We start from the raw sequence: 17499 nt of genomic DNA, 5'->3' as shown, positions 1-17499 counted from the left end.
ATTACGTATGTGCGTTGACCTATATGTTACATGACTACAGACATTCCATCGAGTAAATTTAACCCAGGAATTCAGCCCATAGAGACTGTAGCATTACACCTATCAATACAAAAGGACGTGTATTGGTAGAGTGACTGACGAAAAGTTTAATATTTGACGAAGGAATTATTATTTCCCCTTAACTCATAACAATTACACAACAATCAAACAGCAGAATCATTTCAATTTCAGACAAGGAATCTCACTCAATTCCTACCACATGCATCATAAAAGTACACAATATATGACAGTTTTATCTGACGGATGACACACGGGCATATTTGGTTTAAAAATCCATCCATTCGTTTATATCATTGCTTTATCGTTGTCCCAGACCCATGTTACGAAACCCTGACGGGTTTGTGTTTTGTAATGCGTCTCACCGGCCAATAGACGCGCTAGCTTATAGTCACGTGATGGTATTTTTATATAACACATGGGCAAAAAGACCGGATCTGCTGGAGCGCGAAACACTACGTTGACTTGTACTGTGAATTTTGAAAATGCTTTGACGTTAAAAAAAAGATATATATATATATATATATATATATATATATATATATATATTTGTATAAATTGGTGGCTTATCTGCCATTCGTAAGCATGGCGATGCAAAGGCTAGAACAAGAATATGCTTTGAATGAAAGAGGAAGGTTTTTCATAGCATCTGAAACGCAAGACGACTGGGACGAGAATGATCATGTGGATCACCATCAACTTATTTTATTCAAAGCTGAAGCTTTAGCGTCAGAAAACCGTCTCAAAGAGGCTGTCGATATGTTTGCCATGGCTCTCCGGTATGGCCCTGTTCGACCGGACCAACTGAGCACTTTAGTGGGATGCGTTCTGCGCAACTTCAAGACGAAATCTGGGGAAGAGTCTCCTAGAAAGAGTGAGCCAGAATGGACAAAAGAGGGGGAATTCGACTGCCCCGGTTGTCATAGTTTTATAGGCGAGCCTGTGACGGTGACCTGTGGACATTCGTATTGTAGAAGATGTTTACAACAAAACCATTTCTCCAAATGTAAACTTTGCAGTGAGGACATCACGATGAGGCCCGGGGAACTCCGAGTCAACGTGATCTTATGTGGACTTATAGAGAAGTGGTTTCCCGAAGACGTTAAAAGAACGAGATGCGTAGGGGAAGCCGAAAGCCTATTGAGGAGTAAACAGTACGACAAGGCTATTGCACTAACGAGTAAATTATTAGAATCTGGTAAGTTCCCATTTCTAAATCGGATATGTCAGTTGTGTAAATGTTATTTATTTTCTCTTGCATGAAAATACTGCCATGCCATACATGCAAGGATACTGGATGTCAACGCCTTCGCCAAGTCTTATTATTCATTGAAAAGATTACCAGGTGGACAGAGATCTATGGACCAACATTTGTTTTGGGAATTCACGCATTACTGAATTAACCCCGCCCACCACATCATGTGACCGACCAGCGACGTTACAAAAGGCATGTGAAGGGCGCGTGCGCAGTCTGCGCACTCAGCTCATGTTGCGTAATGGAGGTCGTGACACAATTTATTTTAGAATCTCAGGGGAAGTGAGTTTTACACTAACAAAGTGTACGCAATAATAATCATGTTTAAGAGTATATGCAATATGAGGGATGTCTGGCCGAGTCTTGTAGCCAAAATGTTCAATATTAATTTGTTCAGAAATTATCAAGTAATATTAATGGAATAAAAAGAGATTACAACGTCAAGTTGATATTTGGAAATAATATTGTGTTGCGACCAAATAAATGGTCACTTTAATATATGTGTAATTAGTTTAAGTAACTATTATAACTAACTTAGAATATATTTATAAATTATATATCAGTTTGCCTTTCAGCAAATATAAGCAGTGGTTCTTGGTCCACTAAGGATACACATAAGATATATGGGAACAATATTCGAAAAAAACTTAATACAAATTCAAAAAGCAACTAAAAATCAAGATGGAAACCTACAGCGAACTAATATAAGTAACTTGCATCACTGTGACTGAACAATGTTTTGCTTATTTGTGTGGCTTAAAGCCATTAGGCCATCTGCATATGGAAGTGTACTCCTCAAAGTTAAAGAATATTCCGGGTTTAATACAAGATAAGCTTTTTTGACAGTTTTTGTGGTATAATGTTAATCACACAAAAAAGAAGCAATAACCGGATTCAACACTGTTGAATCCGCTTCAACAGTGTTCTTCTTTAGTAATCTTTGCCACACTGTGTTCAGGACATATATCTTGATAAAACTGTCGGCTTCAGAGTTGTAACGTCACTTAACATATCACAGACAGCGTAAGCAGAGTGCTTCAGTCTGGCCTCATTTTGTGTGTCCTTAATTGCTCTTGTGAAGAGCTAGCAGTTCTGCTGGTTACATTGAGCTTTGTCAATTACACACTCACTCTCTCTCTCTCCCCCCTATTTATTCATGCAGCATTTCAATGCACATTTGCCCTCTCTTTTAAGAAGAAAACACTCTTCTGATCTTACAGATTTAATGTGTGGTATCAGAAGTATTGTGATAATTGTTTTAAGGCCTGTTATTCAGACAAAACTGCATTGTAAAAAATTATTTGCAATGTGAATAATCCAGTATTCCAGTGATTCATTGATATTTTGCTTTTTCTCTTTCTAAGACATTAGTAATGTGTGGGCGCGGGCGTGCCATGCTGAGGCTCACAGAGGACTGAAGCATTACCCTCAGGCTTTGAAAGACTGGGAGTCTTGCCTCAGTGCTGCTCCATCCCCAGAGGTATGTCTGTGCATGTTCCTAACACGGACATCCTTGGTGTATCAGCATGCTTGTACAAATATTATAATAGTTTGATTGCTGCTTTTAAAAACAGTTACCAAACTCCATAACTAAGAGGTTAGATGCTTTCTGTTGCTGCTTGACTTTTTGTAGATTCTTGCCCATAAAGAATATTGAAGTTTTTGTGGTTATATGATACTGGTTATTGCTATTAATTTGAAATGGGATTTTCAGCATTGCTGCATCCAAATAATATTGGCTGAAGTAACTGAAGTTTCTTGAAATTTGGTACAGATTGGTAAACATATAACACGTCAATTAACTTTTTCACATAGAAAGGACATTCACATAGTTGTCCCTAAGCTACTTGCGTTGTCTCGTCTGTGTGCTTGGGGTCATTGTCCCGTTGGAAGTTGAACCTTCAGTCTGAGGTCTTGAGCACTGTGGACCATGTTTTCATTAAGGACATATCTGTATTTTGCTGCATTCAGCTTTCTTTCGACCCTGACTAGTCCCCCAGTCCCTGCTGTAGAAAAACACCTCATCATTGGGATGGTATTGTGCAGATGATGAGTGGTGCCTGGCTTCCTCCAAATATGACACTTGCAATTGAGGCCAAACAGTTCAGTCTTCATTTCATCATACCAGAGAATTTTGGTTTCTCACTGTCTGAGAGTCCTTTAGGTGCTTTTTTGCAAGTTCTTGCACTGAGGAGATGCTTCCATCTGGCCACTCTGCCATAAAGCCCAGATCAGTGGAGTGTTGCAGTGATGGTTGTCCTTCTGCAATTTCTCCCATCTCCACACATGATCTCCGGAGCTCAAATAGAGTGACCAGCGGGTTCTTGGTCACCTCTCTTACAAGGCCTTTATCCCTAGATTTCTGAGTTTGGCCGGTTTTTCCAAACTTTAAAAAAAAAAATTATGGACACTTCTGTGCTCTTGGGAACCTTCAATGCATTTATTTAGTTTTTGCTCTGATATATACTTTCATCTGTGAAACCTTATATAGACAGGTGTGTGCCTTTCCAAATCATGTCCAATCAATTGAATTTGCCACAGGTGGACTCCAATCAAAGTGTAGAAACATCTCAAAGATGATCCAGAGAAATGGGATGCACCGGAGCTAAATTTCAAGTGCCATAGAAAAAGGGTCTGAATACTAATGTCAATGTGATATATCTGTTTTTTCTTTTGAATAAATTTGCGAAGTTATCAAAAATCTGGTTTTTGCATTGTCATTATGGGGTCTGGAGTGTAGATTGATGTGAATTTTTAATTTTTTATTATTTAAAGCATTTTAGCATAAGGCTGCAACATAACAAAATGTGAAAAAATTAAGGGGTTTGAAATAGTTCTTAGATTATATTAACCACATGTGGAGGGCACTACTGAAACTGCTTGACATTTTAAAGCCCTGTAAAGGCATGCTGTTGTGTTAATCACATAATTAAGCAATTTGTCAAGCTGACAAGTGATATAAGGAGATACAGACAGCCAGGTGGGGATAAGGAGATAAAATGTGGGTCACTTGTGTGGTTGTCTATTTATATGCCTGCTGTGTGTTACAGAGGACGTAAGAGTGTCTAGTTCTGTCATTAGAGTCAGGCCAGTTTACAGGGCTAAACTTTCAAGAATCAGATCAACCCAGAAAACCCTCGGCTCACTTTTTTTTTTTTTTTTTTTTTTTCCCCTCTTTCTTGCAGGGATATTTCCGCAAAGCAAAGATTCTCCAAGAGATGGGTCATGTAGATGAATCTTTGCAAGTCTTCCTTCAGTGTTTGGCTATGGATGAAAACTTTCACCAGGCCAAACAAGAGGTGGAATTGGTAAGATTAATTTCTCTCTTTTGGTTATATAATCTATAGTTTTTAGAGGCTGATTATATTTTGATTCAGTAAAGCCATGCATTGTGATTTTTATAATTAGATATGGATTGAAATTTTTAATATCATGGTATAGTCTGCACACTGTCTATTTAAGGCAGGGGTGGGGAACGTCAGGCCTCAGGGCCGTATTAGGGCCTCAAGACCATTTTACCTGGCCCGCGATGTCATTTGAGAAATAATTTTGAAAAGAAAAAATGGCCTAAATTCAATTGTCCTGAAAAGAAAATTCCTTTCAAATAATGTTTAAAAACAATTTTATATTATAACTACACAAAATATTGTATTGTAGACAGATCTTTTAGTGTTTTTGGTGTGTGAGCGCGTATCAGAATGCATACATTAATTTCAACCCGCAATCAGAAAATGCAAGCAATTGTATGGCCCGCGAATAATTTCGTAAATTCTCAAATGGCCCTTAATGGAAAAAATGTTCCCCACCTCTGCTTTAAGGGGTGCATAGTGGTATTGATTACATTGATGTGTAGTCTTTGACTATAGCACTAAAGTGTTTAATTGCCACAGCCAACTCCATAGACGAGGCTTTGCGATAAATAATAAAATTTACTTTTTGATAATATTTGGACAAAAATTGATTAAGTTAAATGTCATTAACCACTTCAGCCCATTTAACCATCAATTTCCACTTTGCAGATATTTTCTATATAGAATTTCTTAATTTTTTGGAGCTTGCACCTAACCCAGACTTTCTTAATTGCACACACTAATGCTATATTATCGACTGTATTTGTAGAATTTGTAATTATTATGTTGCTGATTTAGACTATTAATTTTCAAAAGGGAGAAGCTATTTAAACTCTGTGTCACATGCTCATGCTGTACTGCCCTGCAAAGTCAAAACTCTGTAACTGCACATTTAGCCAAAATAGAGCTAAATATCGGTTCTTGTTGACTGTGCTCTGTCCTGCGACAGATCGGTTTGGCTTAACTATTATCAGTTTTAGAGAAAACCGAGTGAGGCTATTTAATACTGTATATTTTGTACACCAGGGTAGTTTTAGCTCAGCGGTTGAGGCTCGGGGTTACTGATGCAAGCCAGAAGGTCAGGGGTTCAAGCCCCAGCACTGCCAAGATGCTATGTTGGGCCCTTGAGCAAGGCCCTTGACCCTATCTGCTCCAGGGGTGCCGTATCATGGCTGACCACACACTCTGACCCCAGATTACATTTTATGTAATTTGTTTCTATTTTATGGCTTTGTAGGGCAGGGTACTGCTCCAGTGAAAGTCATCTACATGAGAGCATGCAAGTGTACAGGCTCCACGTATTGTAGTGTGAGGCTTGGTAGCTCATGCATGAGGCAGCCCAGTGATTGGATGGAGGTTCCATCTAATGAACAATGTGGAGAAACACGTTTCGTTGTCGTATTAGTGTACTTCACTACCAACCACCACTCAAGTTTTGTTTTGAAACCAGAAAAAATGGTTAAAAATGTTTTTAAATATCCACTTTGTCCTTAACAGTAAACATAATGAGTGCTAATATTGTACATATGTTAACATCTCAACCAAAAAAAAACAACTTAAACATGTCAATAATAAAGGTTTAAAGCACTTATTTCACATATGCTCTTGTGCAATTATATTAGGTGATTTTACTTTTACTGGAATTTGCCGGTCAGACAGAGAAACTTTAACAAAACTTTAACTTTGTTATGCAGAGGAATACAAAATGTATTTGCATGAGCCTGCATTTTCAGTCTCCCGTGTTCTTATGTGTATGTATCTGAGTGAATAGAGTGCGAAGTCTGGTGTGACCGCAACTTAAAAAAAGCTTTGCTTGATCAAATTGACAAAGATTGTTGTTTCAACATTTCTGAAGCATAAACGCTAGTAGAATCATATTTCTGATTCGACATTTTTCTGAATTCATGTATATTTTTAATTCATAGCAAAAAAGATGCAAGCAAGATTAGGTTGTGCTTACATTACATGTAGAGACTTGAATGGATGTTTTGATGTTTTGTTGGATTTGGTGATGTATTAGGCCATACCCTTTGTACGTTGATGGCTCTACAAAACTATACCATTTCAAACAATAGCAGGCCTGCTTTTACATGTTAGTTGGTTAGTTTATGTAATCAGACAGGCACAGGCTAAATAATCCTTGACAAATATATTTATTTTGAGGAGTCTTTTAAGGCCTTTGGATTTGTGTTTTAAAGACTTGAGTCAGACATTCCTAGTACTGACAGGGCTGTTTAACCTGTTCTGAACATCACTCCAGTTTGTAAATCAAGAATGGTATAGGCCAACATACATGGCATAGTCTGGCTTCCGGGCAGAATGACCTCCTTTAGTTTTGCACCCTGCTTACAACAGAGCTGTCAATAATAATTTAGACATCCATGAACAATGTGACTACTGCCGTCAAGGTCAACTTTTATGAGAAAGTCAGAGATGGAGTTATAATGTTTGAAATTATCATCACAGTGGCCCATGTTTGCAATCATACTGAAGACCTTGAAATATAGTGTGGTATAATGAGATTAGGCTACACTGTAAATTCTTTGTCAGGGAATTGCAAGTTAATAATGTACTTCATGTGGTAACATCTAAATTAACTGGTGTTATTTAAATTAAAAACTTTTTATTAGGGCTTATATCTGGTAAAAATAGATCAGTTTATATATTTGATCCATTTTAATAAACACAAACAGAATAATTGTTTGCTCTACCTTAAAAGATTTGCGCATTCATTGAATTTTATGAGTGTTCTACATTATGAAATTACATTTAAGCTGTTTGGTTGACACCAATTGTTTTGAAAATTCATTTAAATGTTGATGGGGATGACATAGTACTTTTTAATGATTATCATATTCATAAATCATGATTTTTACATCATACTCAAAAGGAATACTATGGTGTTACAATGGTACATGTCCAAAAAAAAAAAAAAAAAACGTTTTGATTGATGTTGAAGATTTTTGCCAGAACTAACAGATATGAAACTGTTAACAATCGGATATTAATTAAATGAAAGAAACGGATCACCTATATTCTTAGCTACATTGTGTACTAAACCTCAAAATGTCCCAGTGTCCTAAATTGTTCTGTTCCACATTCTTTGTTCTCAATTTCTTAGATTTTGCATGACCTGTTATCTCCAGCCTATGAAAATGTGAAGGTGGGTTTGAAAGAGTCAGCCCAGAACACCTCCCCTCACATGCGCTGTAAAACCCTGGCAACCGAGGGCCAAGACCAAAACCAGCGCACCCAAATGCAAGCCCAACGAGCGGTATCCGCCCATCTACCCCCTGAAACCTCAGAGGTAAGCTGCTCATCCTTCATCATCCTGAATTGGAAATAGTTTTGTTCTAAATTATTACACGGTGTCCTAACTAGCTGTGACCACGACAAGCAACAAGCGACAGTCCATTCTGTAGATCACTTGATTTCTGTTTCTGCGGTGTCATCCGGGATAGCCCCACCCACTATGAAATCTCATTGGTCCAAAATCTTCTCCTCATAATGATACATTAAACATAAAATATGTTCTGATTGGCTGTGATTGTGCCACATCGCACAGAATTATCACGTTCATGGTGTACAGACAAATTGCTTGTTGCTTGAATCTTATCGCTTTGTGTCTAGATGGGACACAGTGTATCAATATTGTCTTTATATTTAATTCTTTTTTTATTAGCAATAGTATTTGTTTTATAACTAGATACCAAGTCAGTGACATTAGCAGCTCTTAATAGTCAATTGTTCTGTAATTACATTTACATTTAGTAATTTATCAGATGCTTTTATCCACAGCGGCTTACAAATGAGGAACATAGTAAGCAGTTTGTCATACAAAAGTCACTGTCAAGTTTTCAAAGTGGCTAGGTAGTATAGGAGCAAGAAGAAAGCATAGGAGAAAGAGAGAGATTTTTTTAATTATTGTTAAATAGTAAGTGCATTTAGTAAGGATTCATTAAGTGCTCTTGGTTAAAAATACCTTTAACACCTGATTTTCTTTTCCATGTTTGCAGAAACCAGGTCAAAGTGGAAGTATAGAGCGGTCTGGCCTGAGCAGAGCTCACTCCATTTGTGCTCACCGGATGGTCGGGGCTGTAGAGGAGGGTCTTAAAAGAGTTAGCTCCGCCCCTCAGTTGGGTGACCCTGAAAAGGGGGCGCTACTTAAAAGGAAGCTTTCTGTGTCTGAAGCTGGGTCTGGCGTGGCTTACAGCCATGGCAGTAAATGTAAAAAGCATGTAGGTAAGTGGTCTCGCCTAACAAATAGGTGTGTAATGCCAAAACACAGTTATACCACATGACAGTGTTTAGCGTGATCATTTAACTTCATGTTCATTTGAAAGGCCATGCAAATTATTTATTGACCGAACATTTGCATGACAACCAAACCTAAATGGCCTGTAGTTTTTTAATGACCCCTTTCAACCTTGCAATCAGCGTTGGTGCTGGTCATATTCTACAACTGTCTAAAGCATTTTGACAATTAAGCATGATGTATGATTGTCATTGGATTAAATAATAACATATCAAACCAACTTAGCACAAGCACACTTTTCAAACTAAACATTTCACAAAAATAAAGTTTGAAGTTTTTTTTAAAATGCTAAAATAATAGATTTTGTCCTATATAAAGTAGTGTCCTCATCTCTCCTTTCCATCCTCCCTTTGGCCTTTCATCTTCAGTGACTGGCAGCACTGCTACTCCTGTGGTTACCAAGGATACCAAGACCCATCGAACCCTGCCAAAAGACCTGCTGGACCCAAATGATTTTGAATGCTCCCTCTGCATGAGGTGAGAGACAAGTGTGTTTTAGAAGTGAGAGGCAAGTGTGTTTTAGAAGAAGTCATACACTAGAAAGAGAACATTTAGAACTGAACCCAGTCATTCTTCAGAAGAATCTTAGAATAGCTTATGTTACAAATTACTTGAACAGTGCACAAAGGGTTTGACATTAAAGATTGTCATGTGCTTGTCCTTTTGGACAAGTAAATTGGTCATTCACGTGTCAGAATAAAAAAGTTACTTGTCCGGAGAGAAATAATTTTGTATATGTTGTAATTATAATTTTTTTTGAAGCAATATTCCCATCAATATTCTTATTCAATCACTTATTTCCCAGCAAGACCTTACAAAATTATGTACCAGCTTACATTTACATTGTTGTTCTTACACACATACTTGGAGACCGCTTTTGTTCACATCATATGTTTATTTTAAAAAATATATAATTTGGATGTGTCTCGATGAGGAGGGCGTGGCCAGGCTGTGAGGATGCACACCTGGCACTGATTGGGGCAACTCTCGGCCCGGCCATCCCCTCCTCCTCGTCACAGGGGGTTACTTTATGGCAGGGCTCTTCTACTACTTTCTTCAGAGGCAGATTATCCAGATAAACTCAATAGGGGACAAACATATTTCCAGATTTTTCTTAACACTTTCATTGTAACTAACATGTTAACATGAAAAACAAAACACTGTTAATAATGTATATTTGGTTATATTAATATAATCAGAGGTATTAAATATTTTTTTAAGGTCTGGACATTAAGATCTGGCTAAAGAACAAAACTGACCTAACACCCTCGAATAACCAATAGGTTTCGATTAACTTTACTTTGAAGATAAAAATGTTCAATGTAGCGTTATTGTTATTGATAGCGTTATTGAGCCCTGGCACATTGGGTTTGGAACAACATAAGGGTGTGTAAATGATGACAGAATCTTCATTTTTGGGTGAACTATCCCTTACTCAAAAGAGGAGTGACAATTGTATTAACTTTATGGTGTGTTTATGTGGCCACAAAGAAGACAAACTAATGTTGTCTTAGACAGCATCCCTCAGAAAACAAAAACACCTGGGCTGTCAGACAGCAAATTCATTATTTAAGTGTCAGTCTAAGTGTGCTTGATGTCACACTATCTTATTTTGCACCACTCTAAAATTGAAAGTGCCAGTCAGCTTGGTGTTTTTTTTATTTTTATTATTTTTCTTACTTCATCTACTTCTCTTTTCTAGATTATTCTATCAGCCTGTCACAACACCCTGTGGTCATACCTTTTGTAAAAACTGTCTGGAGCGTTGTCTAGACCATAACCCACAGTGCCCTCTCTGCAAAGAAAGCCTCAAAGAGGTAGTTTGTCTTAAATCTCTTTGTGAAATATTTTCCAGTTAAACGCATAGCAGATTCATTGCGTACCTTGAATATGCCTTTTTTCAGACTTTAAATTAGTTTTTAAGCAATTTGAAGATGTGCAAGCGCTCCAATGTATTTCTTTTTTCTTTCTCTGTCTCTTGCTGTTCTCTTGGGTTCTCTGTAAAGTATCTTGCCTTTAGAAAGTACACAATCACACGAGTGCTGGATAACATCATTATGCAGTATCTATCCAAGGAGCATTCAGAGAGATTAAAACTGCACACGGAGGAAACAAAAGAGCTCTCTGAGTAAGCATGCACACACACACACCAGTATTTTTAATTTTTTATTTATTTTTTACTTGTATACTATGCATTTATAACAAAAAAAAAAATTATAATTATTATTCAGGGATGCAAACTACCCACCTTTCGGCTTAACTCACCTTCTTTAAGCTAATAAGCCAAATTATTAGGTGACATTTTTGACATTTTCTTTATTAAAATCACTTTAAAGGGTTACTTTAAGCTTAAACATTTAAAGCTTTATATACAACAAACAAACCAACCGAAATTATACAGCTGGAACAACCTCCCTGGTTATAAGATGAACAAGCAGATGGCAATAATACTGATATTAAGCTTTATAAACTACATTTTCGGGGAACAGCCGCTGTCCGAGAGGCGAGTGGGGACTGGACTTCCTGCGGCTGCGACTGCTTCGCTCCAGGCGGTCGGGAAGTCCAGTCCCCACTCGCCCCGTGGACGGTGGCTGTTCTGTTACTGTTCAATTCAGTAACGGCTCTGACAGATTCAGTAAATTATTCGTTAAAATGATTCAAAACATTCAAATGCTTACTCAAGAAATGTAGTTTTTTTTAACTGATTAATTAAAAGAATCGGCTCATGAAAGTGTTTCATGTATCAAACATTTGGTACAGCCAGCAAAGGCAAAGTAATAGAAAAATATATCACTTTTGTTTTATTTTTCATTACCTGGCCCTTTTTTTTAACTCATTACTCATTTAATTCAGACTGAAAGCTCCGAACTCGTAAAAACAACTTTGCCTTGTTGCTGTAGATTTGTTTGATTCTCAAACACACCTTTTACACATTGTTAGCATAACCAGTACCTATCCATATATAATATACAAATCAGACTGAATTGAATGTGAAACTTTATCTTTTTTTGGTTTTTGTCTCTTACTAGTTTAACAAAGAATGTGCCCATCTTTGTCTGTACCATGGCGTACCCCACTGTGCCTTGCCCCCTCCATGTGTTTGAGCCACGATACCGTCTCATGATCCGACGCTGCATGGAAACGGGCACACGTCAGTTCGGCATGTGCATCAACGACCCTCAGAAAGGGTAAATGTGCTTAAATGTGTTCTGATTGAACTGTGAGATTTATATCTTTTGGGTTGTGTATATGGTTGATTTTATATTTTTCTATATTACTTTTGAAGGTTTGTGGACTATGGCTGCATGCTCCAGATTCGCAGTGTACATTTTCTCCCAGACGGGCGCTCTGTCGTGGATACAATTGGCGGGAAGAGATTTCGCGTTCTCTTGCGCGGAATGAGAGATGGATATTGTATCGCCAACATTGAGTATCTGAAGGATATGAAGGTAGACACAACTAGTGGAATGTTAGATTACAATAATTACCGAAATCTAGAGAATTGCATATAAAAGGTATAAAATGCCTTAAAAACCATATGTCCTTCACCAATTTGTTACAAAAAGATAAGTTTTAAATATAACAGTTTTTTATGGTCCTTATTTGTCAAGTCACTTTAGATAAAAGCTTCTGCTAAATGACATGTCAAAAAAAGATTCAGAATTGATTAGTTTTTGTGTTGCAGGTAAATGGCGTGGAAGAATTAGAGAATCTACAAGTGTTGCATGATCATGTTTACGACCAGGCCCGCAAATGGTTCCAAAACCTGGAGAACCGTTTCAGGAACCAGATCCTGCAGCATTTTGGCCCAATGCCTGAGAGAGAGGCTGATATCCAGGTAATTCCTGCTTTATTAATCCCCACTACACAGAGAATCCCCTCCCACTTTTCTTCTACAACAGACTGGGCAGGAAGTAGGTCAAAGTGCAGTCAAGATTGTGCTTCGATAAGACCAGAAAAGCAGTTACATCATAAGTATGTCAGAAAGAGTGGAAGTGAATTTGACAGCTTGCACAACTACAAACACACACACAAAGTCCGGTAAACATATTAGTGGGTTGTCCTGAAGCGGGAAGGATTGCTCTGAATGATAACAGAGGTTATGGTTGTGTAAGAGAGGGATAGCCTGTCCTTATATGGTGACTAAGATTTGATGGGCCAAAACATCCCATGATTTCTTGGTAAGAACAAAGGTTGATTTTAGGAACATGCTCAAGGTAGTTTGTCAAAATTAAGTTCAGCTGACTGTTTCTCTTTTATGAAACCAAGTTAGATTCATATCATGAGGAATAAAAATGTCCTTGATCTTGGACCAAGAGGAAAACTCACAGCATGTATCTTAGGAGAGCAAAATGCAGTTTCTCGTTTCACATGCAAAGAGCATTTCTTAAAGGCACAGCAGCAAAAATTTAAAAATGTAAATTCTAAGGGTCATATAGAGGGTGGAAAATGGTCATGGATAACGAAATTACTGGCTGTTAATTTTGGTGCAAAAAAAATATATAAAAAAAGACTATACTCAAAATGGGAAAAAGATTATATAATAGAACAATGCATGATATGATCACCTTAATGTATCTTTACTACAAGCCTGTTATGAACTTTCAAGCATTTCAAGACTACGCAAAGACTGAACGCACTGTTGCTCTGTTTTGCAGGCCACACCTAATGGGCCAGCGTGCTGTTGGTGGCTGCTAGCTGTTCTACCTGTCGATCCTCGTTACCAGCTGTCTGTCCTTTCCATGACAACTTTAAAAGAACGACTAGTTAAGATCCAACACATCCTCACCTACCTGCAGAACCTCCCTAGTGACTAGTGCTTCCTTACACACATTGGATTCTGATGAAGAACTGTTAAGATTCCAAGGAGACTCGACTGAAACCCCTGAACAGACTTTCGTCTGATCTGGGGTCAGATGTAACTCATGCCAAGAGTTTTAAGAATGAAGTAATTTTCATGGTGTCATACTGATCTGTTCATCACCATCTTACCTCAGAGAGCATTGTTGTAAAGGAAGTCTGTCATGTCTATGTGGATTTTATTAGCACTAAATCCTCTTCACTTTCATTGAATGGAAAATAGCGACCAGGACACTCGCACAACACTACTTTTGTGTTAGGCTGTAGAAAAATTTCATAAGTTTGAAATGACAATACAGTGAGCAAATGATTAAATATTCCTTTAAGAGTTTTTCTGTTTTTTGAACACTGATTTAAGTAGAAGATGAATGTTAGACAAAATCCCCTCATGTGCAATTTATTAAGTCCGTCGAACAATCTGTCAGATTTCCTTTAGACAAAACAGTCAACTTAAAATATTCTTCTGGTGCCCAAAGCCTCCATACAGTGCTTTGCGTGCAGAAATATTGCTGGAGAGCTTTCCAACATTTAAGACATGATCATGTCATGCTTTTGTGTGTGTGCATTGAAATAGACAGACAACATCTTTCATGCTGCAAGACATTTTTGACATCTTCATATATCTTTTCCATGTCATTTAACTTAAACCTCTGGATAAACGAAAGGCAGATTTCTCACTTCAGAGCCTCCATCCAAGCTTTCCGTCACCATAACTGCCAAGCATGCACAAGAGGTTGTTGTTGCACAGCAGCTGAGTTGCGTAAGACTGAAAGAACCCAATCGAAGATGAGCTTGTATTAATTGTGCATTACTTTTGCAGTACTGGACAATGTTGAAGCTTGCACAGTCCTGTTCTGTCTATAACTTTTTGCTTAAAAATGCTGACAATATTCTTTATCATATCTATTTATTTCTGCCGAGGACATGCACTCATGATAAGGACTTCCAAATGTACTTATAGGTCTCAGTAGTTTAGCCTCAAATTTATTGTAGGTTTGCTGTTGGTTTGCTTTGGTTCTCGGCCAATCAAAAAAGATAAAAATGTGTCTCTTAGGTACAATCTACACTCTGTCAGATCCACTTCAACTTGTCAGTTTAAAGGCCTAGTTGTCATATCAATGTATTTTAACTATGTTTGTACTAGATAAATTGTAAAGGGGAACTTGCAATAATTGGACTGATGGATCAGAACAGTCTATGGTTGCTACTTGCATTATACTGTAAGGAGATCCAACAAGCATTCTGAATATTGACTCTTGAATGCAAACACTTTAGCTCATAGCTGTGTGGTGCTTGTGTGCAGACAAACTTTTGCCTTATAATGTTGCATTCGGCTACCATGGTATAATGCATCGGCTTAGGGTTTTGCATTCCAGAGAAATAATTTTGTGGTATAATTTACTTAATTCGCCTCTTGGCCAAAATTCATTTCGGTGTGTAAAATATGTCAAATAATAGCTTTGTTGCATGTAAATCTTTTGTTTTGAAAATATTTTTTTTTTTTTTACATTTCTTTGCTCAAATATTTAAGTTGTCAATTTTCAAATAAAATGCACATTTTTTCATTTTATCTGTGCTTTGTTTTGATTAATTATAATTCTTACATATTTTACCCATAAATGCATGGGTGTTTTGCCACACGTACTGTGTATGTATCTCACAAATAGATCTACAAAGTGCCCAGATAATTTTGAAGACCATTAGAAAATAATAGAAGAATAGAATAAATTGTGATAGACATTGATGCTTTATTTTTCAGATACTGAAGAGATTATGCAATCAATCTAGAACAGGATTCATTACTTCACTGAAATTTCATGAGACTCAACTGGCTGTGAAACACATACTGAGCTACACATAACACATAAGATACACATATGTTTTTTCTCAGGCAATTTTGAGTAAATAGATGTGCATCTTGCATAATTTCAGTAGTATAGCCAAATCATACTGTTCATGTGTTGTACTTGCTATAGTTTACTTCAATGTTGTTTCTTCCTGAAATAGCAATGTCAAATGACTATCACTGACACGTCAGTGCCACCTTGATTAAGAAATAGCATGTATAATATGTATATACACGCATATGGGATACTGATCATTCACCATTTTCATGTAGAAATTAAATGTGATATAGTCATTTGTATGAATATATTACTAATTTCACTATAGGTTCTCTATATGGTACAAATAAAACATAGATATCCTTTGATAGTAAACTTATCTAGATATGAAATAATCATAAAAATTATTCGATTTAAGAAAGCGCAAAAAACCTGACACTATCACAAATATCTAGGTTCTTTATTGAGCCTATACACTGTTGGTAATTAAGCAGTTATTACAAATAATAATAATAATAATTTGCAACAATTGATTTTTCTTGTTACACTATTCAGAAGAGAAATTCTGAGGAATACTAAAGCGTTGTGGACGTAACTCCAAAACATTGATAAGGTACAGGGGGTGGAATTAGGTCCTGGGCCACTAAAGACCCGAGATGCATTCTTAAAGGGTTGATACATAATACAGGTGAAACTCGAAAAATTAGAATATTGTGCAAAAGTTCATTAATTTCAGTAATTCAACTTAAAAGGTGAAACTAATATATTATATAGACTCATTACAAGCAAAGTAAGATATTTCAAGCCTTTATTTGATATAATTTTGATGATTATGGCTTACAGCTTATGAAAACCCCAAATTCAGAATCTCAGAAAATTAGAATATTGTGAAAAGGTTCAGTATTGTAGGCTCAAAGTGTCACACTCTAATCAGCTAAACACCTGCAAAGGGTTCCTGAGCCTTTAAATGGTCTCTCAGTCTGGTTCAGTTGAATTCACAATCATGGGGAAGACTGCTGACCTGACAGTTGTGCAGAAAACCATCATTGACACCCTCCACAAGGAGGGAAAGCCTCAAAAGGTAATTGCAAAAGAAGTTGGATGTTCTCAAAGTGCTGTATCAAAGCACATTAATAGAAAGTTAAGTGGAAGGGAAAAGTGTGGAAGAAAAAGGTGCACAAGCAGCAGGGATGACCGTAGCCTGGAGAGGATTGTCAGGAAAAGGCCATTCAAATGTGTGGGGGAGCTTCACAAGGAGTGGACTGAGGCTGGAGTTACTGCATCAAGAGCCACCACACACAGACGGGTCCTGGACATGGGCTTCAAATGTCAAACGTCTTACCTGGGCTAAAGAAAAAAAGAACTGGTCTGTTGCTCAGTGGTCCAAAGTCCTCTTTTCAGATGAGAGCAAATTTTGCATCTCATTTGGAAACTAAGGTCCCAGAGTCTGGAGGAAGAATGGAGAGGCATACAATCCAAGATGCTTGAAGTCCAGTGTTAAGTTTCCACAGTCTGTGTTGGTTTGGGCAGCCATGTCATCGGCTGGTGTTGGTCCACTGTGCTTTATTAAGTCCAGAGTCAACGCAGCCGTCTACCGGGACATTTTAGAGCACTTCATGCTTCCTTCAGCAGACAAACTTTATGGAGATGCTGACTTCATTTTCCAGCAGGACTTGGCACCTGCCCACACTGCCAAAAGTACCAAAACCTGGTTCAATGACCATGGTATTACTGTGCTTGATTGGCCAGCAAACTCGCTTGACCTGAACCCCATAGAGAATCTATGGGGCATTGCCAAGAGAAAGATGAGAGACATGA

General features: G+C 37.5%; 1 protein-coding gene across 1 annotated transcript; it reads left to right on the top strand.

Annotated features, from left to right (window-relative positions):
• The first annotated feature begins 493 nt into the window (after positions 1 to 493).
• lonrf1l (LON peptidase N-terminal domain and ring finger 1, like) lies at positions 494 to 15387 on the top strand. Its single transcript, XM_052094930.1, has 12 exons — positions 494 to 1255; positions 2677 to 2792; positions 4498 to 4620; positions 7784 to 7969; positions 8679 to 8904; positions 9346 to 9454; positions 10680 to 10794; positions 10984 to 11105; positions 12007 to 12165; positions 12264 to 12426; positions 12663 to 12815; positions 13636 to 15387. Exons 1-12 carry the CDS (start codon positions 643 to 645, stop codon positions 13792 to 13794), a joined length of 2244 nt encoding a protein of 747 aa, XP_051950890.1. The 5' UTR covers positions 494 to 642; the 3' UTR covers positions 13795 to 15387.
• Positions 15388 to 17499: the final 2112 nt, after the last annotated feature.

Source organism: Xyrauchen texanus, chromosome 27 (genome assembly GCF_025860055.1).
Source record: "Xyrauchen texanus isolate HMW12.3.18 chromosome 27, RBS_HiC_50CHRs, whole genome shotgun sequence".
In the NCBI taxonomy this organism is placed as follows: domain Eukaryota; kingdom Metazoa; phylum Chordata; class Actinopteri; order Cypriniformes; family Catostomidae; genus Xyrauchen; species Xyrauchen texanus.
Note: the sequence above shows the minus strand (reverse complement) of the source record. Positions and strands in the feature narration are given on the sequence as shown.

Coding starts and splice junctions, on each gene's coding strand:
- lonrf1l (XM_052094930.1), top strand. CDS start 643: ATGGCGATGCAAAGGCTAGAACAAGAATATGCTTTGAATGAAAGAGGA. Junction 4,621..7,783: donor CCAAACAAGAGGTGGAATTG/GTAAGATTAATT, acceptor TCAATTTCTTAG/ATTTTGCATGACCTGTTATC. Junction 11,106..12,006: donor GAAACAAAAGAGCTCTCTGA/GTAAGCATGCAC, acceptor GTCTCTTACTAG/TTTAACAAAGAATGTGCCCA.